General features: G+C 46.3%; 2 protein-coding genes across 13 annotated transcripts in view; one reads left to right on the forward strand and one right to left on the reverse strand.

Annotated features, from left to right (window-relative positions):
* The window catches only part of LOC135245665 (liprin-beta-1-like), a 59,944-nt gene extending 53,708 nt beyond the window's left edge, over positions 1 to 6,236 (forward strand). For all 11 annotated transcript variants that reach the window (XM_064318866.1, XM_064318869.1, XM_064318865.1 and 8 more), the window contains 6 exons: positions 767 to 889; positions 1,273 to 1,398; positions 2,433 to 2,621; positions 2,902 to 3,069; positions 3,985 to 4,050; positions 4,503 to 6,236. In XM_064318866.1, the coding sequence (XP_064174936.1) occupies positions 767 to 889; positions 1,273 to 1,398; positions 2,433 to 2,621; positions 2,902 to 3,069; positions 3,985 to 4,050; positions 4,503 to 4,589 (759 nt within the window). In that variant the 3' untranslated portion in view covers positions 4,590 to 6,236. The remainder of the gene's footprint in view (positions 1 to 766; positions 890 to 1,272; positions 1,399 to 2,432; positions 2,622 to 2,901; positions 3,070 to 3,984; positions 4,051 to 4,502) is intronic.
* Positions 6,237 to 8,465: 2,229 nt separating this feature from the next.
* On the reverse strand, positions 8,466 to 20,550 carry LOC135245667 (NADH-cytochrome b5 reductase 3-like). 2 transcript variants are annotated; one of them, XR_010327327.1, is made up of 10 exons: positions 20,390 to 20,550; positions 18,661 to 18,780; positions 17,582 to 17,654; positions 16,030 to 16,136; positions 15,730 to 15,859; positions 14,676 to 14,759; positions 14,286 to 14,371; positions 13,023 to 13,122; positions 9,924 to 12,048; positions 8,466 to 9,861 (listed from the first exon to the last, which is right to left on the reverse strand). XR_010327327.1 is itself a non-coding variant. In XM_064318878.1 (9 exons), the coding sequence occupies exons 1-9, from the start codon at positions 20,408 to 20,410 to the stop codon at positions 11,876 to 11,878; spliced, it is 894 nt and encodes a 297-aa protein (XP_064174948.1). In that variant the 5' UTR covers positions 20,411 to 20,550; the 3' UTR covers positions 8,466 to 11,875. The 2 variants fall into 2 exon arrangements, 1 of the variants encoding a protein (XP_064174948.1); XM_064318878.1 differs by having other exon boundaries at positions 8,466 to 12,048.
* Between the last annotated feature and the right edge of the window lie 2,682 nt (positions 20,551 to 23,232).

Genomic DNA, 23,232 nt, shown 5'->3' on the forward strand with positions numbered 1-23,232 from the left:
GTGAGTTTCCCTCTCTAAGTCATGTCAGTGAGTTTCCCCTCTCTAAGTCGTGTCAGTGAATTTCCCTCTCTAAGTCATGTCAGTGAATTTCCCCTCTCTAAGTCCTGTCAGTGAGTTTGCCTCTCTAAGTCATGTCAGTGAATTTCCCTCTGTCATGTCAGTGAATTTCCCTCCTCTAAGTCCTGTCAGTGAGTTTCCCTCTCTAAGTCGTGTCAGTGAGTTTCCCTCTGTCATGTCAGTGAATTTCCCTCCTCTAAGTCCTGTCAGTGAGTTTCCCTCTCTAAGTCATGTCAGTGAGTTTCCCTCTAAGTCATGTCAGTGAATTTCCCCTCTAAGTCGTGTCAGTGAGTTTCCCTCTCTAAGTCATGTCAGTGAATTTCCCCTCTCTAAGTCCTGTCAGTGAGTTTGCCTCTCTAAGTCATGTCAGTGAATTTCCCCTCTAAGTCGTGTCAGTGAGTTTGCCTCTTTAAGTCATGTCAGTGAGTTTCCCCTCTCTAAGTCCTGTCAGTGAATTACCCCTCTCTAAGTCATGTCAGTGAGTTTCCCCTCTCTAAGTCCTGTCAGTGAATTACCCCTCTCTAAGTCATGTCAGTGAGTTTCCCTCTCTAAGTCATGTCAGTGAGTTTCCCCTCTAAGTTGTGTCAGTGAGTTTCCCTCTCTAAGTCATGTCAGTGAGTTTCCCCTCTCTAAGTCCTGTCAGTGAATTACCCCTCTCTAAGTCCTGTCAGTGAGTTTCTCTCTCTAAGTCTTGTCTCGCTGTCCTCAGGATGACCTGCTGTCCCTGAAAGTGGGCAGCGTTCTGCACCACCTAAGCATCAAGAGAGCCATCCAGGTCCTGCGCCTGAACAACTACGAGCCCAACTGCCTGCGCCGCCGCCCCTCCGATGAGGTCAGAGTCGGGGAGCCAATCCTGGTGGGGGGGGGGGTTAGCCTAGGGCCAGCTGAGCTTCAGAAGACCGGCACGATGAGCCTGCTCTCACCGGGCAACGTTTGACGATTGATTGGTGCTGTCTGTGCCTCGTCGCAGTCTCCGCTATCAGTTAAGGATAGCGCGTGCTTTGGTCTGCGCTCTCCCGAAATCGAGGAAGGAGGCTGCGCTGAGAGGAGGGATGTGAGCACGGTTGGGCATTCCAAATTGGGAGAAAAATGTGAGGGGGGGAATGCATAAATATAAAGAAATATTCAAATGCATACATGTAAAGTTGAAATGTGCGATCCGCGGACATGATCGATAAAAACAGGAAATGAAGCTCCCTTCTTCTTTCTCCGCAGAACCACGTGACCCCGGCGGAGATCTCTCAGTGGACCAATCACAGAGTGATGGAGTGGCTGCGGTCCGTGGACCTGGCGGAGTACGCGCCCAACCTGAGGGGCAGCGGCGTGCACGGCGGCCTGATGGTGAGAGAGACCTCCTCCTTCCACAGGAGCGACCTGCTCCTCTTTCCACTGGAGAGACCTCCTCTCCACAGGAGAGACCTGCTCTCTCCACAGGAGAGACCTGCTCTCTCCACAGGAGAGACCTGCTCATTTCAAACCTGCGTTCCACAGGAGAGACCTGATTAATTATTTTAATTGGGCTTTTCAACAAAGAGTGGTCAGCTTTTTTATCACAATGTTTTTAATTTAGCTTTTTAACAGAGTTCTAGATGAGCTTTTTTTATCAGAATGATTTTAATTTGGCTTTTTAACAGTTCTAGATGAGCTTTTTTTTATCAGAATGATTTTAATTTGGCTTTTTAACAGTTCTAGATGAGCTTTTTTTATCAGAATGATTTTAATTTGGCTTTTTAACAGTTCTAGATGAGCTTTTTTATCACAATGATTTTAATTTAGCTTTTTAACAGAGTTCTAGATGAGCTTTTTTATCACAATGTTTTTAATTTAGCTTTTTAGCAGAGTTCTAGATGAGCTTTTTTTATCAGAATGATTTTAATTTGGCTTTTCAACATGGTTCTAGATGAGCTTTTTTTTATCAGAATGATTTCAATTTAGCTTTTCAGCAGAGTTCTAGATGAGCTTTTTTTTATCAGAATGATTTTAATTTAGCTTTTCAGCAGAGTTCTAGATGAGCTTTTTTATCAGAATGATTTTAAATACGAGGGCGACATGGCTCAGGAGGTAGGCCTAAGACCGATTGTCTGGCAGTCGGAGGGTTGCCGGTTCAAACCCCGCTCTGGGCATGTCGAAGTGTCCTTGAGCAAGACACCTAACCCCTAACTGCTCTGGCGAATGAGAGGCATCAATTGTAAAGCGCTTTGGATAAAAGCGCTATATGAATGCAGTCCATTTAATTTGGCTTTTCAGCAGCGTGATCTCGTTGATGGTTATAGCAGCGAGGTCGAGTTCACCATGGCGACGGGGGGGAGAGAGATGGGGGTCCGCTCTTTTTTCTTTTTAACGGCCCTCTTCCCCCCCCCCCTCCCCCCCGGCAGGTGTTGGAGCCGCGGTTCAACGTGGAGACGATGGCGGTGCTGCTGAACATCCCGTCGAGCAAGACGCTGCTGCGGCGGCACCTGGCCACGCACTTCCACCTGCTGGTGGGCGACGAGGCGCAGCGGCTGAAGCAGGAGCAGCTGGAGGGCCCCGACTACGCCCCGCTCACCGCCACCGCCCGGGTCAAGGTAGGTGTGGGGGGGAGAGAGGGAGAGAGAGAGAGAGAGCGCGGCGCCCCCTAAGGGCAGGCCCCCCCCCGGTTAACCCGGCAGGGGGGGGGACCGAGTTCTGTTCACGCCGCTGTCGCGCCACTGAAATACGTTTTGTGTGTGCGTGTGCGTTTGTGTGTGTGTGCATATGTGTGTGTGTCTGTCTGGGTGTGTGTGTATGTGTGTGTGTGTGTGTGTGTGTTTGTATGTGTCTGTGTGTGTGTGTGTGTGTGTGCGTGTGTGTTTGTGTGTTTTCCAGCCAAGGAAACTGTCGTTCGGCAGTTTTGGCAGCCTGCGCAAGAAGAGACAGGAGGACAGCGAAGAGTACGTGTGCCCCATGGACGTGGAGATGCCCAAGGGCAAGAGCTTCCAGAGTGGCCACAGGGGCGTGGACCTGTATGACGACGACCTGGACCGGCTCGAGGAGGTAAGGGCCGCTGGGAGCCTTGCCAGCCACATACTCATCCCCTTATTCACCTGTACCGGCCTCATACTCATCCCCTTATTCACCTGTACCGGCCTCATACTCATCCCCTTATCATTCCCCTGTACCGGCCTCATACTCATCCCCTTATCATTCCCCTGTACCGGCCTCATACTCATCCCCTTATCATTAACCTGTACCGGCCTCATACTCATCCCCTTATCATTACCCTGTACCGGCCTCATACTCATCCCCTTATCATTACCCTGTACCAGCCTCATACTCATCCCCGTATCATTAACCTGTACCAGCCTCATACTCATCCCCTTATCATTAACCTGTATCAACCTCATACTCATTCCCTTATTCACTTGTACCAGCCGCATACTCATCCCCTTATCATTCAGCTATACCAGCCTCATACTCATCCCTTTATTCACCTGTACCAGCCGCATACTCATCCCCTTATCATTCCCCTGTATCAACCTCATACTCATCCCCTTATCGTTCCCCAGTATCAACCTCATACTCATCCCCTTACCATTAACCTGTACCAGCCTCATACTCATCCCCTTATCATTAACCTGTACCAGCCTCATACTCATCCCCTTATCATTAACCTGTACCAGCCTCATACTCATCCCTTTATTCACCTGTATGGCCTCATACTCATCCCCTTATTCTCCTGTACTGGCCTCATACTCATCCCCTTATTCTCCTGTACTGGCCTCATACTAATCCCATTATCTGTTGATATTAGGAAGGCAGGTTCAGCACCTATTTGAGCTGATCTGAATGTTCACCACACACCCTCTGCCTGTCTCTGGTTATTTTTGTGATATTTGAATGTTTTTCACCACCTGGTCTGCCGGCCTCTGGTTGTTTTTGTGATACTTGAATGTTTTTCTCCTCCTGCAGATGGAGGATTCTGAAGGGACTGTGAGGCAAATTGGCGCCTTCTCCGAGGGAATCAACAACCTGACGGTAGGTTTCACGCCCCCCCACCCCACCCCCCCACCCCCACCCCTATCCAAACTGCCAACATTGAGTCTTGACTGATGGGCCCCAGGTCAGAAGCCACCGTGCAAATTCCTGAGACCTGCCGTGTGGTGGAGCTGTAGTCAGCAATTCGCCTGCTTGAGCCAATCAAATGTGTTTGATCTCCTAAGCGAATCCCAGCGATTGGTCCAAATCGATCAGTTCGCTGAGGGTGTGTTACCCCACCCGCTTCCAGTTTTGTGACTGGAAAAAACGGCCTCTCCAACCACTGTCTGAACTCACAATCACAAAGCTTGACACATAACTTGAGTTTCATGAATCAGTTCGGACATCCTCATTCGTCCTCGTTGTGACAATGTGTGTGTGAGTTTTTACGGTCCTTCGTTTCTGGACTTGACCGAGTTGAAACGGAAACGCTCTGCTCTCTCGGTTCCCAGAGCATGCTGAAGGAGGACGAGTTTTTCAGAGAGGCGTCCGCCGGCTCGCCCGGCTCCGGCGCCATGGACGACGACTCCAACGTCTGAGGTTCTCGGCCGTCGCCACGGCGCCGGCCCCGCCCACCACCTTCGCCTTCACCTTCACCGTTGCCAGAGCCAGGGCCAGGGCCGCACGCCCCCCCCCCCCCCGAGCGCCATCTTTGGTATCGGCTCACTTCAGCCGCCAATCACAAAGCCAATCTCGCCTGTGAACATGCTAGCTTACGCCGGTCACGACCGTGTATTACAGCGTGCGACTGGCGCCATTACGCTGACACGATGTACGCCACAATCACATTGTCAAGGTCGTTTTTGAAACCTGCTTTGAAAAATTCACCGCGCGCATTCGGGCGGTGATATTGCGCCTTTCGTGAGCTGTGATACGCTGTCGTGGCTGCCAATGACAGGTCCGCATCACGATAGGTCAGTATGTACGTAGGCTTTATGGTGAACGGTTCAAGTTGAAGGGGTTACCTTGAATTTTTAACGGTTTAAAAAAAAAGATCCTTCGTATCTCGGTTGTTTGTTTGTTTCTTTTTGCATTTCAGTTTGTTTTCACCACACACTACGTGGAAAAAGCCGTTGGCCTTGACAGTGGTGTCAACATGATGTATTCTGGCCTTTAAGAGGACGTGAAGCTTTTCTGTGCATTCTGGCTCCACTCCGGTTGAGCGTTCCACTCACTGTTTACACTGTGTAAACAGCTGAACTTGCCTGAAACCTGTTCACATTGATATGCAATTGCTGAAAGGATACCGTGTTGGAGAGATCCAAGTTTGCCAACCAGCTGGTTACTGGATATATTGGATTTGTCTACAGTATGTGCCTCTGTGCCTATTTTTGTTTAATTTAGGACAACAACAGGACGTGGGGGCACCACGCTTACATGGTGTACATTCTCAAAGCCCGATCGGAGCTGTTTTTGGGGAACGTGGGGTGATCGTCGATGGCCAATCTGTTTTTTTTTTTTAAACGGGACCCGATCGTATCTCGCTGTAGCCCACGGTAACGTGGGAGGGAAAGCAGTTGGCGGCTTTGCTTGAAGCCAGCACAGCCATTCCCTGTCCCACAGCCTCATCTTATTTGCCAAAGGAACGCGCATTTTATATATTGACCTGTTTCTGAGATTCGATGAGTGGACTCGAACCCCGCCCCCCCTCCTCCACGGCCAGACCACGGTGCCAACGCACTCCTTGCCTTCCCGCAGAAATAGCCACCTGGAAAGGGCTCCAGGTGATCTTTCTTCCTGATTGCTGAAGTGGCTAAAGCCCCCCACTCCAGATCCTTGTTAAGCCTCTCCTCCACTCCTAGCGTTCATCTGTGCATGTTTTTGTTCACCCAAGTCATTAACTCACATGTATTTAATTCAGCTACTTCAGTGTCCTTGCATGTTATTTAAACCAGTTGTCATTTTTTGCAATGATCATTGTGTAGAGACCTGCTAAAGACATCATTATTATTATTATTATTATTATTATTATTATTACTATTATTATTATTATTATACATATCTGTAACAGGCTAGCATACAGCAGATTTTATTGGGATTTTGTATGTTTTAAATTGAAAAAGGAAAGAAGTAAGAGAGATGCACAAATTAATACTTCTATGCAGTCCTTGTTATCCCATACCTGTAAAGCAATTGTGTATTGTGTAACTTCTGCATTTTAAAAGTGTCAATAAAATTTCAACTCAGTTGTGTGTATTTGAATATTGCAAGAGAATGCTGTGATTATGAACCAGTTAATTTCATTTTTGACGTCACACGTTCGCCTCTGATTGGCTGTGGCATGTCACATTGGGTATAATCATGGTAAAGGAATCCATCCATAATATGATGAGTTAAATTGCAGTATCTATGCCATTGATTCCAGCTTTTGGAAGGGCTACCGCCACTAATTGATGAATGTTTTTGTCAAAGTTCTGGTCGCTATGGTGACCGCATACTTCACTTCTCACGCCCTTCGTTTTTGTCGTTATGGCAGTTACGAGAGCGGCGCACTTGATGTCTTGTTGTAAAGAAAAATAAAAACAAGAAATATATTCGATGCAATGCAAGGTATTTAATTGCAGTGTATTAAGCATTGAGACATCTGGGTTCCTTTTTCTACTAAAACATCAGTTGTGCCAAAGAATTATGAAGGCTACAGGATTTGTCGAAGGGATACTCCCAAAAGCAGTAACTTGTAACTATTTGAACTGTTACTAACAATAAATTCCACGGGAAAGTCGAACATTTCGTTCTTCGTATCTAGGACTGCTGAGCCTCAAGACACTTTTAGCAGAGAAAAAATAAGAATAATAATAATCCTAACAGATACAAATGGGGTTCCTGTAGCTTCGCTGGAGTCTATTCCTTGGCGTGTTCCAGGCAAACCAAATCGCTCAAGACGTTCGACGCGCTCGTAATACGTCTCTCTGCGCTTTTTAGAAAATTTTCAAACGTCGTGGACGAAGCCAGCTTACCCGATTTGAGAACCAACCAACCGTGGGCATTAATATGGAGTTGGTACGCCCTTTGCCACTATAACGGCCATTAATATTCTGGGAAGAACTGTTCTTTCCACTTACATTACATTACAGGCATTTAGCAGACACTCTTATCCAGAGCGACTTACACAACTTTTTTACATAGCATTTTACATCGTATCCATTTATACAGCTGGATATATATACTGAAGCAATGCAGGTTAAGTACCTTGCTCAAGGGTACAACAGCAGTGCCCTACCCGGGAATCGAACCTGCGACCTTTCGGTTACAAGTCTAGTTCCTTACCCACTGTGCTACACTCCGTCCCACTTGATTACGTAACACGGCTGCAGGGGTTGGCTCCCGTTCAGCCACAGGAGCAATTAGCGAGGTCGGGCGCCGGCGTTGGCACCGTGCGTTCCGCCAAACCCGTTTTCCGTCCGTCAGACCGCCAGATAGCGAAGCGCGATTCGTCACTCCAGAGAACGCGTTTTCCCACCGCTCCGGAGCCCCGACGGCGGCGTGCGTTACACCGCTCCAGCCGACGCTTGGCATTGCGCCTGGCGATCTTCACAGGCTTGCGTTGTGTGTGGCCGCGCGGCCACGGAAACCCATTTCACGGAGGTCCCGACGAAGAGCTCTCGTGCTGACGTTGCTTCGAAGAGGCAGTCCTGGGACTCTGAGGACGAGAATTTTTACACGCTACGTGCTTCGGCACTCGGCGGTCCCGTTCTGTGAGCTTGTGCGGCCCACCGCTTCTCAGCTGAGCTGTTGTTGCTCCTAGACGTTTACACTTTACAATAACAGCACTTACTGTTGACTGGGGCAGCTCTAGCAGGGCAGAAATTTGACACCCTGCCTTGTTGGAAAGGTGGCATCCTGTGACAGTGCCATGTTGAAAGTCACCGTGCTCTTCAGCGCAACCCCTTCTACTGCCAATGTGTCTCCATGGAGATTGCGTGGCTGTATGCTTGATTTTATGCACCTGTTTACAATGGGTGTGGCTGAAGTAGTCAACCCCACTGATTAGGAGTGTCCACACAGAAATTTCTTCTTCTTGTTTTGGCTCTGTACTCCACAATTTCGGATTTGTAACAATTCACCAGTGCACACCCTCAGCATTCTCACGTTTCGGTTTCAATATATTTACCAGATCTACACTAGCGCACCAGTGTACATATCCAGTGTAGGTCATTGTACAGATGGTGGAAATGTATTTTAAACCTTAAAATTGCCTTGAATTACCAACTGGCCAAAATAGGACAGGCAAATTGTTAGCCAAATTAATTATTTTTTAAACTATTTTGTATAACCCATAGGTTGATACCAACAGCACTGAAAATGTTATTAACTGAAATTGCAAACATGAGCCATATTGAAATGATCTCAGGTAAAACATTATGAAATGTGAACTACAAACCGTGTTTTACAGAAAATAAATTTACAAAGCGTCGTACTTTTTATTACATTTGCATTTATTTGGAATCCTTATGCGTTATATCAAACCACAGACGGATGAACATTTCAGTAATCAAACTTTTTTTGAGAATACAAGCTGTAACTTCAATCAAATGCAGACATTGCAAACGTTTACGAATGGGGAACATCAGTACTGTGGTCAATTCAAATTAGTGGTACAATTAGCATCACTTACTGATGAGCAAAAGGGACTGGCATCAGTGTCCAGCTGCAGTTAAAGGAATTTAATGCTTTGGTAGAACTTTCTGAATTTCCACTGGATGTAAGGGACTGATTTTCCCCCTCAGGAATGTAGACTTGCATAAATTGCATTCCAGAAGCACATTTTGCCCGTCTCAAAAAAAAAAAAACCCTTTTTTAAACAAAATGCCTGGGTGCAGCTGAAAACTGCAACTACTACCATGTATGGAACGCTACTGTATTGAGCATCAAGGCCAGAATCTAATGTTTAAAGTCAGCCCAGCGTTTCACTTCTGCCATTACAAACACGCACGCAGCGCATGCATTGGCTGACCAAGCCTGCCTTTTGCTCCAAATCGCACGTCCGGCCAATCGGAGCAAACGGCGAACGTGCGAGTCTCCGGCTGAGAAGTTGCGCGGGTCGAACCCGCCTCCTCCCAGCTGCACGGCCATTCCCGTGTCTCCGATTACTGCGCTCGCTAAAAAATCAGTCCTCCTACGCGGTGAAATTTCGTCGCCGAGCAACAGCGGCTGGCGCGTCTCCGCGGGCGCAGGTAAAGGCGTTCAACCGGCTGATGTGGATCGGTTGCCGTGGGGATGAGCCCTGCCCAAGCTGTTCCAAAGACTTAAGGAATGGGGAGAACGTGAGAGCAGCCCAAAATCAGGATAAAAGGCACAGTGTATTTGAATGAGAGATCCCCAATGAAAATATGCGGCTGCTTTAGTCTTTTCTGTGTCTGCTTATGCTTGCTCTTGAGCCCTGATACTGTAATGGAGAAAAACGCACCGCTAAAACCCCACATATCCTGTTAGCCGCACCTCGCGCTTCTTTTGAACTCCGGTTCCGACAGCCGCTCGTATCCAAACTCAGGACTAGCGCTAATTAGCGCCTCCTTCAGTCCTCATTTTCACCCTCGAACTCTCCAACTTTCGTTGCATTGCCGCCATTTAGCCAGACACTCACTCTCCGGAGCGACTTACACCACTTTCTTATTTTAAGAGTCGACGGGCTGCTTGTCCACGCAGCTAAATCTCGTCTCTTCCCTCCGTCTCCGGGCCTCAGGGTTGCCTGACGTTTCAGCACAACTGACCAACGCCTGGCGGGCCACCATGTTGAACCTGACGCCGAGAAACGATGCTTTTCTAGTTTTGCAGCACCGCGTTTGTCAGCTGTGACAAAGGATAAGGGCGCTCCCCTCTGCATGCTCATTGTGCACTTAAATATAGCGTAAGCACGTAAATTATAATGGCACTCCCCCCCTGCATGCTCAGTGTGCATTTTAGTATAACACATGTTGCCATCTATAGCAGTTCTTCACTGTTTAGACTTGGATCAGTGGTTGCTTTGTGACCAGGTTTTATCACTTGCTCACATTAATGAATTATATTCGGAGAATAGGAAAAAAAAAAAATCATCAATACAACAACTGCAGCCTCCCCACACTGGTCTTAAAAAAAAAAAAAAGTAAAGAAAAAAAAACCCAAACATCTTCATTAAAGCGTGATGCAAATTAGATGAGAGAGAAAATGAGCCTCTCGAATCAGTAATGTGGTGAACAGCCCCGACACAATTTTCCTGTACAGATGAGCGCCTGGTCATAAGCAGCTGACCAATCAGAAAAGAAGGTCACCAAGCTGAAACCTCTAGCATCACCACAGCCAAATTATATATATACAGTATATATATATATATATATATACACACATACATATAATTATGGTAGCTCCATAGTAACCACTAAATGTACAACTAAGAAAGTAAGACTGTTTATGCAGTAACTAACCATTTGCATGGCTGTGTTGCAGTACAGGTTGGGTGACATTAATTCATGTTTTAATGTTGACTGACGTTCATGCTTGTGCCTAACTTGTGTGTCAAAAGCTGCTTAGTCTAGTGAATCCATGCATAAAGTAAAGCTGCATTGTGGACAGTCAGATACTGCATGTTGAAATATGAAGCGGTATATATTTGGTTATTGAGAATCCTTAAAACGGGACTCAAGCTGGAGCCTGGTGTATCAGTGTAGGACGTGCCAGCATAATCATTCAATTAAGTGACTCGGATCTCAGTCTTAATGTGGTTAGGCCCTGTCCATACACGGATTCTGGATCAGAGTAGTTATCGTTCAGAAAAAAATAGTTGGGGCTAGGATGAGTGTGGAGCAGTTGGGATTGCGGTCAGTTATCCTCATGGTTGGATTTCCCAAACTTGGTCCTAAAGATTTAGTGTGCTGGTTTATCTTGGGTCAGTTCATTGATCCACGAAATATAGTTAAAGGTCTTCTGTCATTTTGACGCAAACTTATTTTGAGAGAACCAGGGTTAAGCTTACCGCCGCTTTCTTTGAATGTGAACTTTTCATTTTCAGAATTAATTTGCGTCTCAGTGACAAGTCTCCCAAACTTGTGTATATGTGAACACGCCAAACAAACTCAGACCCCCTCAGAAAGGACCCAAACTCAGGCCCCTCAGAAAGGACCCAAACTCAGACCCCTCTGAAAGGCCCCAAACTCAGGCCCCTCAGAAAGGACCCAAACTCAGACCACCTCAGGAGATGGTCTCAGCACGGTTCTTCTGCAGGTTCTCTTCAGTTCTAAAGGAGTTACGTCAACAAGTGGTCTGAGATCTAATCAGTGCCTACAGTAAGCGGGCCAGAAAGAACGTCCTCCGTGCAGTACAGAGACGGCCAATGGGGATACGCGAGGTTGCGCAGTGCTCCGCCCCTTTTACAGCTGGCCGGCACGAACGCACGCTGATCCCGATCCACGGTCCGCGCTGATCAGCCGATCAGCCGCCGGCATCGCCACTGCTGCTCAAATACATCACGCGCTTCACACAGACAATCCACAACAGACTAACAAAATCAACGAAAAGACAGACGGTCCACATTTATACCGGTGTCCCGAGGATCAAAATCATACGATTTCAAAACTCTTTAAGCTTTAAGATGAACACAAAGGCCACTCTGTGTTAGACATTTCTAATTAGATCAACAACAAAAAAAATTATTGCAACCAAGTCCTTGACTCCAGTATCAAAGACCGGTAATGGATTTTCCACTTCACCGATTGGCCCTAGATGGTCCGTGTAACAGATTGGGGCCAATCAAAGCCAAGCGCTATTTAATAAGGAATATACAAACTTCTGCACCCAGACACAACAAAAGCTTGCCGAGGAGGCTTATCGCGGGAGGAGGGGGGCGGGGTTAGAAGATGAACCTCCTGTCGGGGGCGTGGCCCACTTTATCCAGGTTGGGGTTGCAGGCGAACTGGATCATGGGAGGCGGGCCGCACATGAGGACGAGGGCGTGGTCCCCCGGGGGCGGGAGGCGGTCCCGCACCATGTCCTCGCTGATGAATCCTTGGCTGTACGGCCAATCTGGGACAGAGATTTTTTAAAAAAAGTTTTTATTAAATCATAAGGAACCTTCTGAACAATGCATGAGCAGTGTCCTCATGCATTATTCTGCCTAGTTGGCTTTGCAGATGTTAGACCAGAATAGTGTTCATTGTTCTCGGCTAGAAATATCTGTACAAAATAAGTAATTGTACCTCACTGAACCCGTGTTCAGCAGTTGTCTACGATCATGAAAATGCACTTTTTTTGTATGTCGATTTGGATAAAAGCGTCTGCCAAATGAATGTAATGTAATGTCCTCAGACAGCTGCATTTTCAAATAAAGTTCATTCAAAATTCACTGGCCCTGGTTGCATGTGATTGGATGAGTATTAACCAATCGCGGCTGGCTTTTCATTTAAACCTACGTGAATATTTAATCTGCCATGCTCTCTTTCTTCTCAGAATAACCAAAAAGGAAAGATAAAGACTATTGTATTCCAAAGTAAGACTGTTGTATTCCAAAGGATCACCGTCACCCCATCCTTTTACATTACATTACATATATATAGCACATGCTCTTCTGCAGAGCACATTACAGAGCGTGATAACAGCATTGCATTCAGAGTTAAATTAGCAAGTGTCAGTTCTGCCAAGCCACACGTTTTTATGCAGTCTCTATAACTGGAGAAATATCATATCTGAAAATAATATTATTAAAATGTTTTTACCATATTTAGTAAATTTTATTTTACAGGAAATAAAAAATCAAGTAATTGTCTCCATTCGCCATTGCTTGTCAGTTTTATATCTTGCTAATCTTTCCAAGCACCACAAAAGCGCTAAATGCAAGTTAATCTGTACTCCCCCCACCCTTCCCCCTGCAGGAGAGGGACTCTGTACTGCCCCCTACTGCAGGAGAGGGACTCTGTACTGCAGGAGGGGGGTTCTGTACTGCCCCCTGCAGGCAGCTGTAGGGTCTAGACTAACTGAGGGTCACATGGGAGGAGCCTTACCTGCAGGCGCCCGGTCCACGGTAAACCACAGCTTGAAGCGGGATGGGTGATTGGCCAAAATCTCCTCCAGCTCAGGCTGGAGAAGAATGTCCTTGTCAGACTGCAAATGGGAGGGGGGGGGAGGGGGGGAGTTTTTCCAATCTGAATTTTTCATTTTGTAATATTATTGAAACTCTTTGCCTTTCTAAAAAAAAAATCAACTGTACATACTGTAGATAAATAATATCGCTTCCTTTATTCTGAATATAAATAATAAAAATAAATCGTAATTTATGCCCCCCCCCCCTTTAAATACAAAAGCACTACAAATTCACATGTTCAGGTTAAGTAATAAAAATGAATCTGACAATCAAAATTCTAATAAATGACTCGGTGTGAATAAAGTTTTACTGCATAAAACTGCCAACAACGGCACACAATAGCATAATTTGGCAGCCACGAATTTGCTACACAAACTGTCAGTGGTTTTCAAATTGCTCTCATTTAAGATATATTTCATATTTCGTGACCAATTTTTCCATAAATGTCCAATCATAACAAGCCCACAGCACCGAACAGATTTTTATACCGACGTCGGAAAAATCAGCGCTCTAGGAGGTGGGCAACACCTGTAGGGCTGGTGTGTGCGCGCAGGTGCTTGTTACCGCCCATTACCCTGGCTAAATGACCTAGCTGGCTGTATAAACAAGCACCGGATCACTCGCAGATTAGACGTCCAATTAAACATTTCACGGAGGGTTATAAAAAAAAAACCACCTTTGGCCGTTATTTATCCGCTTGAAGAAGTGTAACTAAAGATGGCATAACTGTTAGGGCTGCTGAAGAAACAGCCCTCTGCTCTAGAAGAAGCTAAAAAAGGGCAAGTGGTGATTTCATAACTGCAAATATAAAAAAAAGATCCTGATGGTGTACTGCTTTCATAAAAATATAAAATGGGCAACGGTTTTCCCCAATGGAGAGGTCGCTCCAGGGAAAGTGATCAAACAGATTTTCACTGCTGTTAAACTCAGAAAAAGGGTCGTGTTTGACCCTGAGAACAGCACAAAGGCTGAACCGGGGATATTGAGCCCTGAAATCTGTGACCTAAGAGGCAAGTTCCTGGGGTTAGATCTGAGAGGAGAGTTCCTGGGGTTAGATCTGAGAGGAGAGTTCCTGGGGTTAGATCTGAGAGGAGAGTTCCTGGGGTTAGATCTAAGAGGCGAGTTCCTGGGGTTAGATCTAAGAGGAGAGTTCCTGGGGAAAGAACCCGCACGGTGTACCTACCTGGTTGGCAAAGAGCAAATAGCACACAGTCTGGTCCTTGGGATCCTTCATCACCGCCTTAATGATCTGCAGCATGGGAGTGATCCCTGCACACACACACAGACATCCAATCACATCCCTGCTTAAACAACAGCCAATCAGAGCTGATGACATACATCGCTGCTGACTGATCTCCTATTTGAAGCACAGCCAAACCCTAGATTCTTGCCCCCGGGCAGCAAGCGGCTTGCATCACGCACATTCCCGAGCCTCTGTGCTCTCTCGTGCCAGCCCTTTCTTCACAGTCAGGGTCAGCTGCAGTGCGCTCAGCCGGAGTTAAAACCCTCCCTCACGCCACCCAGTTTAGGAACCCAAGCTCAGTCCCGGGGCAGGTTGAGGTTGGAGACTCACCCGTCCCGCCCGCGATCATGCCCACGTGCTTGGCGGTCTTGATCACCGGCTCCGACTTCTTGTCCGGTTTGACGGCAAACTTTCCTGTTGAGAAAGGCGGTCTTAGGCACACAGCGGTCAACGTCGGGACCGGTTAACGGTCAGGCCATCGGCCAGGAAGACCGCTTTTGAACGTCTTCTGAAGTTCAAAAAGAAATGAACGGCCGAGTTTTAGAATGTCTGCCAACGGCTCCTGAGTCACAGGCAAGGCAGATCCACCAGAAGCCCCCTACACCCAGCTGCACTCTGATACAGCCTGTACTGAGTTCTGGGCCCAGAAGCCCCCTACACCCAGCTGCACTCTGATACCGCCTGTACTGAGTTCTGGGCCCAGAAGCCCCCTACACCCAGCTGCACTCTGATACCGCCTGTACTGAGTTCTGGGCCCAGAAGCCCCCTACACCCAGCTGCACTCTGATACCGCCTGTACTGAGTTCTGAGCCCAGAAGCCCCCTACACCCAGCTGCACTCTGATACCGCCTGTACTGAGTTCTGGGCCCAGAAGCCCCCTATATCCAACGGCACGGATACCGCCTGTACTGAGTTCTGGGCCCAGAAGCCCCCTATACCCACGGCACTGATACCGCCTGTACTGAGTTCTGGGCCCAGAAGCCCCCTATACCCAGCTGCACTCTGATACCGCCTGTACTGAGTTCTGGGCCCAGAAGCCCCCTACACCCAGCTGCACTCTGGTACCCCCTGTATTGAGTTCTGGGCCCAGAAGCCCCCTATACCGAACGGCACTCTGGTACCGCCTGTACTGAGTTCTGGGCCCAGAAGCCCCCTATACCCAGCTGCACTCTGATACCGCCTGTACTGAGTTCTGGGCCCAGAAGCCCCCTATACCCACGGCACTGATACCGCCTGTACTGAGTTCTGGGCCCAGAAGCCCCCTATACCCACGGCACTGATACCGCCTGTACTGAGTTCTGGACCCAGAAGCCCCCTATACCCACGGCACTGATACCGCCTGTACTGAGTTCTAGGCTAACGTGCCGCCCACTCTGAAGCTTACCATTGCCCTCATAGATGAGCAGTCCGCTCGGTCCACGGAAATCAATGGTATCGCCAATACGCAAGCCTTCCAAGTACTGGGACATCTTCCCACCCTCAGGGAACTTGGGGTTAACATTTTTGTAATAAATCTTCCACAAAAAAAAAAAAAAAAAAAGCATTAGTTATATTTCAAACATTTCTTTTTTCCCCCCAAAAAGGACTTCCTGAAAAGTTAAAGCAACCAGCATTAACCAGTTTGAGTGATGGTCAGACAAATGAATAAAGTTCGCAAGAGCCACATTCAAGCCGTGTTCTTTACCTTGACCACCAGGTCTACAAATCCCTTGTCATCGTCACTGGACACAGGTGTGTAGGGCCTGACCACCAGGTTCCCATCTACCTTGGCGGACAGGTAAATGTGTTGGCCTGTAAACAGAACCAGCATCACAAGTCATCGGGTTTGCAAAATACCTCCATAAAAATCAACAGAGCAAGAATAGCATCCTTTCTGGAGTGTTCCTGGCCCTTTCTGGAATGTTCCTGGAAGCGGTGTCCATTCAAATGGAACACTGCTTTCAAAAGAACATGCGGGAGTTATGATACCCACTTTTCAAGGACTGAGAATTTCAAGATCAAGAAGTTTCTATTTCAAGCCACCTCTGAACTCAGGATGAATGCGTTGGCCACAAAAGGGCGCAGTCTCAACGAAACAAAGTCAGCGCCTCACTTCAGCCTCGAACGCTCAGGTGAGAAGGCACGCTTGCGTTGCTGGATCGCCAACTTCTCAAACGCCGTAAGTGGAGCGCTGACAAGTGGGCCGCTGGAACAAAGCAACCACCTCACTAACGCCACTCTGGGATTGGCCAGCCAATCGCCTGCCGCCATTTCCCTTTGACAAACCAGTCCAGCATTTGTCAGTTGGCATTTGCGGTGGTTAAACCAGCCTGGCCAGTTCAGCTGTCCCTTCAGGGTCCCTCATTGCAGAGGAGTCGTCCGTCTTTGAGGAGTTTTGAGATTGAAGACCGACAGGATATTCAGATCCTGATTGGCAGTTCGTTTTTCTGTCAAACGCTTCAGGCAGACGAAAGTTTTTGACGAAATAAAGATCCTTTTTAACTGTCTCTCTGACAGACAGATGCATACGGCCTGCAAACAGGCTTTCCCAGTCGTGTTATGCGAGGCAACAGGGTGTTTGGCCAATCAAAACGATGCGCAGAATTCAAATGAAAGAGCCTTTTATTTGCTCATTTACTGTGTCAAATATAAACTTTTAAAAAAGCATTAATACCACATTGTGTGTATATCTGAAGGTTTGGCTAAACTGAAAATAATTCTTAGAAACTGAGGGCCATTTTCACAGACACAGATTAAGCCTAGTCCCGGAATTAAAATTAACTCAATTTAGTCCAGAACTAAACTAATGTGTGACCGTAAAGCCAGCCCCAAGTGTTTAGTACCCAATTGCGGAGTATTTAACAGCTTTCGAATGGGAACAATACCATCCTATGGTTTTTAAAATCACTAATCACATCTGGGATGATCCTACATGTGTGATAGATTGGCGCCCTGTCCAGGGTGTATTCCTCTCTCTCCCCATATGCACACTGGGATAGGCTCCAGCACCCCCCTATGACTGAGCAGGAATAAGCGGGTATAGATAATGGATGGATGGATGGATAATCCTACATCTGAGATGCCCTCCCCTGTGTAAATGGGGTACAGCTGAAGCAGAGGGGGCATAGGTTGCTTTGAAAGGTCGCGGACGAAATGGTAAATGGCTAAAGACTAAGGTGTGGAGACTTAGTGGTGTAAAAATGTACTTAAAACCGTGTGGTTGTCTTGGAGGGAGGAGCTACTGGGCAGAGACTCACCAATGGGCAGCCCCAGGACGTGGTCCGGAGAGGGGAGGGCAAATCGGAACTTCCTGGTGTCATGGCTGACGATCTGCCAGGGGCCCAAAAAACACGTCACTTCCTGCAGCTCGTCCTCTGAACAAAACTGGCAGCTTCGCCACGCAGCCGAAGAACAAAGCTTCTTCTTTTTAAACCCCAAATCCGTGCGCTCCCCTGACAGCGCACATTTATACCCGTTAACGGCCCTCCCTTCCCCAGAAACTTAACGGGAGGTCATGTGACGAAGCTCTCATCTGCAGCCTGGTGGTGCGCCTGGCTTAACTGTGAAGAGAGGCCAGGAAACGCCCAGAGCAGTCACAGGACCGAGACCCAGGGCCTGACCCCGTTAAAGGAAAAGAGCAACCAACGTTCTTAAACTTGTCTCTCATAACATCTGGATTGTCCACTTTAAGGAAGTAAATGACCACCAATGTTTTTATTAGAATGCCAAATGTGAGTCATTTGTGTGGACAATGACTTTTGAAGTAATTTTGATGATGTAAAACAACACTGTGACTCAGTGGTAGCATGTGTGTGCATTAGCAGACAATAGGCTCACTATTAGGGTGTGCAAGAGCCGATGTCTGGTAATGAGTTGTAGCGGATGTTATGCTTGTGTCGTTATCGTGTCAGGTTGGGAGGGTGACCAACACGCCCCTCTGCTACCTCCCCCTTGCCATTACCACCACTCCCCTTCAAAATACAGGAATGACAGAATTAGCCCTCAATTTCACGTGTTCCAGTTAATATCTTATGATTGTGTCACTATTCTGTTCAGTTGGTGGGTGGCATAAAAAAAGTTAATTTTTGAACATATTCCTCAGAGTACAAAATAATATTTTTTCAATTACATGAATGTCTTGGTGTCACAGTTAAAAGAAAATGTTGATCATCGATAGGCATATTTTTACACTGAATGATGTTTTTATTTTTTATTGCCCATTTGTAATATTGATGGTGGTAAATGGACAACAACTGTTTTGTATAGAGCAAGCCCATTTGATCCCCTAAGGAAATGCCACTGAGTACATATTTAAAACAGAAGAATCTTCCAGTACCTCTTTGTCGATTAGACGCAAGGCATACTTTATATTGGGGTCCTGAAGCGTAATTGCAGGTTTCTTCGAGAAAAGGCCAAATATTAGGCTGATAATGCCATCAATCCAGCTTCGAATCAGCTGTAAAATAAGCAAAAAAGCACATTAATAATAGTGAAGACAATGATGACAGAGTTGATGTAGCAGCACTGTATTTAAACTTTCAATAAACTCAATTTTAAGCCAAAAGGCTCAGGTGGATTTGAGCATGTGCAGTCAAGTGAACACAGCGATGTGACCGTCCTGACACTTCAGTAAACTGGCTGTATGGGCAGGTGTGGCCAAAGATTAACCATGACAAGCAAAGCTGCAAACCTGCCCCCAAAAACGTGGTTGTAGGATATTCAACGCGCAAAACGTTCTTTTCACTTTCCCCGATGTTCAATCTATTGAACAAAGTTCGCCCTGAACTGTGGACTGCGCTTTGTGGGCGTGTGTCAGGGCGGCAACGTTGGCTAGACGCGGGTGGCAGTGGGACAGAAACTGCTTATAACAGCATGCAATCTTGTCCGAAAAGAGATAAGATTGGACACCCCCGCTAAGACACCTGATTCTACCCATCACTGTCTCGCCAGAAGAACGTGATCAGTTAATTCGTTGAATCAGGTGTCGTAGTGCTGGGCCAACACAAAAACATGCACCCACAAGGACCCTTCCTGGATAAGACTGGACACCCCTGGCTAATAAAGTAGGCTATTTAGCCAATTTGTCGCCATACACTTGTAGTCGTGGTAAACGCAACATAATAAACACCCGAAGTTGAATTCACTACAGCAAGATAACTTCCAAATAAATGTCAAATCTCCTTCGTAAAATTGCCTGAGGAAACGCGGTGCTGTACGATGCTAGTGTTATATAGCCCATTTTCGCGTGCATTTATCGGAATATTTCCTTAACACATAAAGAGCAATAACAGGGTTTGTTTAGCTGTGAGTAAAATCTCACTTGTGTCAAGTTTGGGGAGGGGGGGGGACATCTACTCCCATTCAAAACGGTGACGTTCGGCCTAAGTTCGCGCGACTTAGCATTGTGCTCTTTGCACAGACATGTACGCTCGATGACGATGGTGCACAGAAGCTACTGTATTTTTTTTTCTGACCATTATGCAGCAAACATTTTCGTCCCCACTTCCTCTCTCGGATCACTATCTGACGGCAGTGCGGTAAAGTGTTAATAACATAAATGACTGTCCGACCAAATTAGGAAACGCAGTGCCTACAACAGTAGCTGAAGGAAAATGCGTTCATGGTCCAAACCAATGAAACTGAACGTCAGCCCACTTCCAACGAATACGTTGACAACTTCCCAACGAGCTACCGTGCTAGCTAGATATAGGCTACATGTCAACGTTAGTTTGTTGCAACGCTTGCAGAGCAACGTTTTACAGTGTATCTTTTAGTTTAGTCCGATTCCGAAACCACTTATGAGTTACAGTCAAAGTATCATCATTCGTGCACAAGTTGAAAATGATATTCTGAAGAAGAAAAAACTTTCCCCTTGACCACAATCCAATGATGCTTTTAAATAAGGAAGTGTATTCTCATAATACGCCAAATTACGCATCGAGCTAACACGCTTATAAAGTACAACCAACGTAGTCCTCGTTAAACTTTCCAGTCGATCGTGCTGTCGCATTGCATTGTCAGACAACTGAAAAACAGTCAGCATACTAGGTAGCACATGTACTCACGCCACAAATGTAAGCGATCATCTTTGATTTCTGAACTTTTTCCCCAAGCACTTGTGCCAGTTCCCTCTGGTACAAAAATGCGTCTCACCCCGATCCTTGATCGACCCCACCACAGCACTGTCGACCCCACCTACAATACATGGCACGGTCCTTTGCCCCGCCCTAATATCTTCAGAGAACGAAACGGGACCGCCTTCCCATTGAAACACGGCCTATCCCGTCATAGAAAGCGACGTCTGCGCAAACGCGCACGCCTACGTTTTAAAAGACGAGGGGCGTCATATGCTTTTCTAATAATTTTATTGGATAATTATTTTTGATTGACATCTCAACCTAACGAAGTGTTAAGGCCTGTGAATTCGAGTCAATGCTGTTAATCCATTGTAAAATTATGACAAAAATTATGGAATAACCACACTTAGAGGATGTTCACCCAGCTTTTTTACTTCTTAGCAAATAAACAAAACACAGATATGACACAAAACAATTTTTGTTTAATAGCTGAACATTCTGGCTTCGTGAAACATACCTCAAACAAATTAAATTATTTTAATTAATGGCACATTTTTTTCCAGATCAAGTAGAGGAAAAAATTATGGAATCAATCAATGTTGAGGAAAAATTATGGAATCACCTTGTAATTTGCATTTCTAAAGTAAATATAAATGCAACACTTTTATTTTTGCAGCCATTTTTAATGCGTTTAAATAATACCTCAATGATTTGTTCTATGTGCACAAAGATCTTATTTCTCTCAAATATTGCCCACAAATTTGTTTATATCGCTGTTAACTAGCATTTCTCCTTTGTCAAGATAATCCATCTCCTGCACAGGTGTGGTATATCAAGATGCTGATTAAAAGCCATGATCACTACACAGGTATTCCTTATGATGGGGTCAATAAAAGGCCACCCTAAAATGCTGAGTTTTGTTGTTCAACACTATGTCACAAATGCCTCAAGTGATCATGAAATTGGCATGCTGACTGCAGGAATGTCTTGTAGAGCTGTTGACAGAGTAACGGGTGTTCATTTCTCCACCATAAGCGGAAGAAGTTCGTCTAACAGACCTCACAACCGCAGACCACGTGTAATCACGCCAGCCCAGGACCGCCACATCCAACTTCTTCGCCTGCGGGATCGTCTGAGGCCAGCCACACGGACAGCTGATGAAACAGCTGGTTTACACAACCGTAGAATTTCTGCACAAACTGTCAGAAATCACCTCGGTGAAGCTCATCTGCATGCTCGACGTCCTCACCGGGGTCTTGATTTGTCTGCAGTTCGGCGTCACAATCGACGTGAGTGGGCAAGAGCTCACCTTCGATAGCCACTGGCACGCTGGAGAACGGTCCTCTTCACTGGCGAATCTCAGTTTCAGTTGTACAGGGCAGATGGCAGGCTGGTGGGTGAGCGGTTTGCTGATGTCAACGTTGTGAACAGAGTGGCCCGTGGTGGTGGTGGGGTGTTGGTATGGGCAGGCATATCCTATGGGCAGAGAACTCAAGTGCATTTTATCCATGACAATTTGAATGCACAAAGATATCGTGATGAGATCCTGAGGCCCATTGCTGTGCCACCACTACCACCTTTAGGAGCCTCCAACTCCTTTACCTGTTCCTTTGTTGTTGTCTTGGGGTTCAGTTGAACCTTTCGGACCAAAGTTCGTTTAGCCCTGGGAGTTAGATGCTCGTGGTACCTTCGGTTGTTTGGAAATTGCTCCTAAGGAGGAATCGGACGTTTTGAAATAAACAGTTTTGACTGTTATTGAGATAATGTGTAATGGACTTTCTGAATGTACTTGACCAACCACCGTGTTTCACAAACCTAGCCCTAGCTGATCACCAGCTACCAACTACCACGTTCCATGCGGGCTGTATTTTCTATGGTAAATGGTAAATGGACTGCATTTATATAGCGCTTTTATCCAAAGCGCTTTACAATTGATGCCTCTCATTCGTCAGAGCAGAGCAAGGACACTTCGACATGCCCAGGGCAGGGTTTGAACCGGCAACCCTCCGACTGCCAGACAATCGGTCCTACCTCCTGAGCTATGTCGCCCCATAGCATGGAAACTGGATGCCCTTAAGCTTGGCTGCTTCACGAATATGGGGCTGTGTCTGTAAGATGGGTCTCCTTACTTCCTGGAAAAACTACACTCCAGTAGATAACATACATACATGTGTAATTGAAGTCACCCATAATAATAGTCTCAGATGTGTTTGCACAACAGAAATAAATCAGTGTTCTGTGGAGGCCCATCATTATATAATTAAAATCTTTCAAAGCCAATATTGTTTCAGAAACAACAATGCACCTTCATTAGCATAACTGAAAATGTATATTTCTGTATGGCAGGTCATAAGTTATGTTATAAATAGCTAGTTTCTGAATGTGATCAGGGTCCCCCAAAGTCAAAATAAAGAGGCCCTGCTGCAACAGAGATGCCACACTTTGTCTTGTGTTTGTGTTCTGTCATTCTTTGTGGTATACTGGGATAACAATGGCATAGGAATGGTTTGTTGCTGAAGTCTTTTGGGAACATCCCAGATCAGATTGGGTTCTATCTCCGGGTGAAACAGGTGCAACTCCAGCTCCTCTTCAGAGTTTCAGTCGTGTTCACATCAGAACACGTAAACGGTAATTGTAAGGGTTTTTTTTTTTAATACATTGTTTAGGTACAAGTAGGCCTGCCATTAGCAGAAGCTATTTTCTGCTCATGCTGAAACCAAAAGGTAAAAATGCCCTTAAATGAAAGTTGAGAATATGCACCGTTTCACCACATGCAAATTGTTTGATTACAAATCTAAAATTATAGAGTACAATGCCATATAATTTTTTTT

Source organism: Anguilla rostrata, chromosome 19 (genome assembly GCF_018555375.3).
Source record: "Anguilla rostrata isolate EN2019 chromosome 19, ASM1855537v3, whole genome shotgun sequence".
Classification (NCBI taxonomy): Eukaryota; Metazoa; Chordata; class Actinopteri; order Anguilliformes; family Anguillidae; genus Anguilla; species Anguilla rostrata.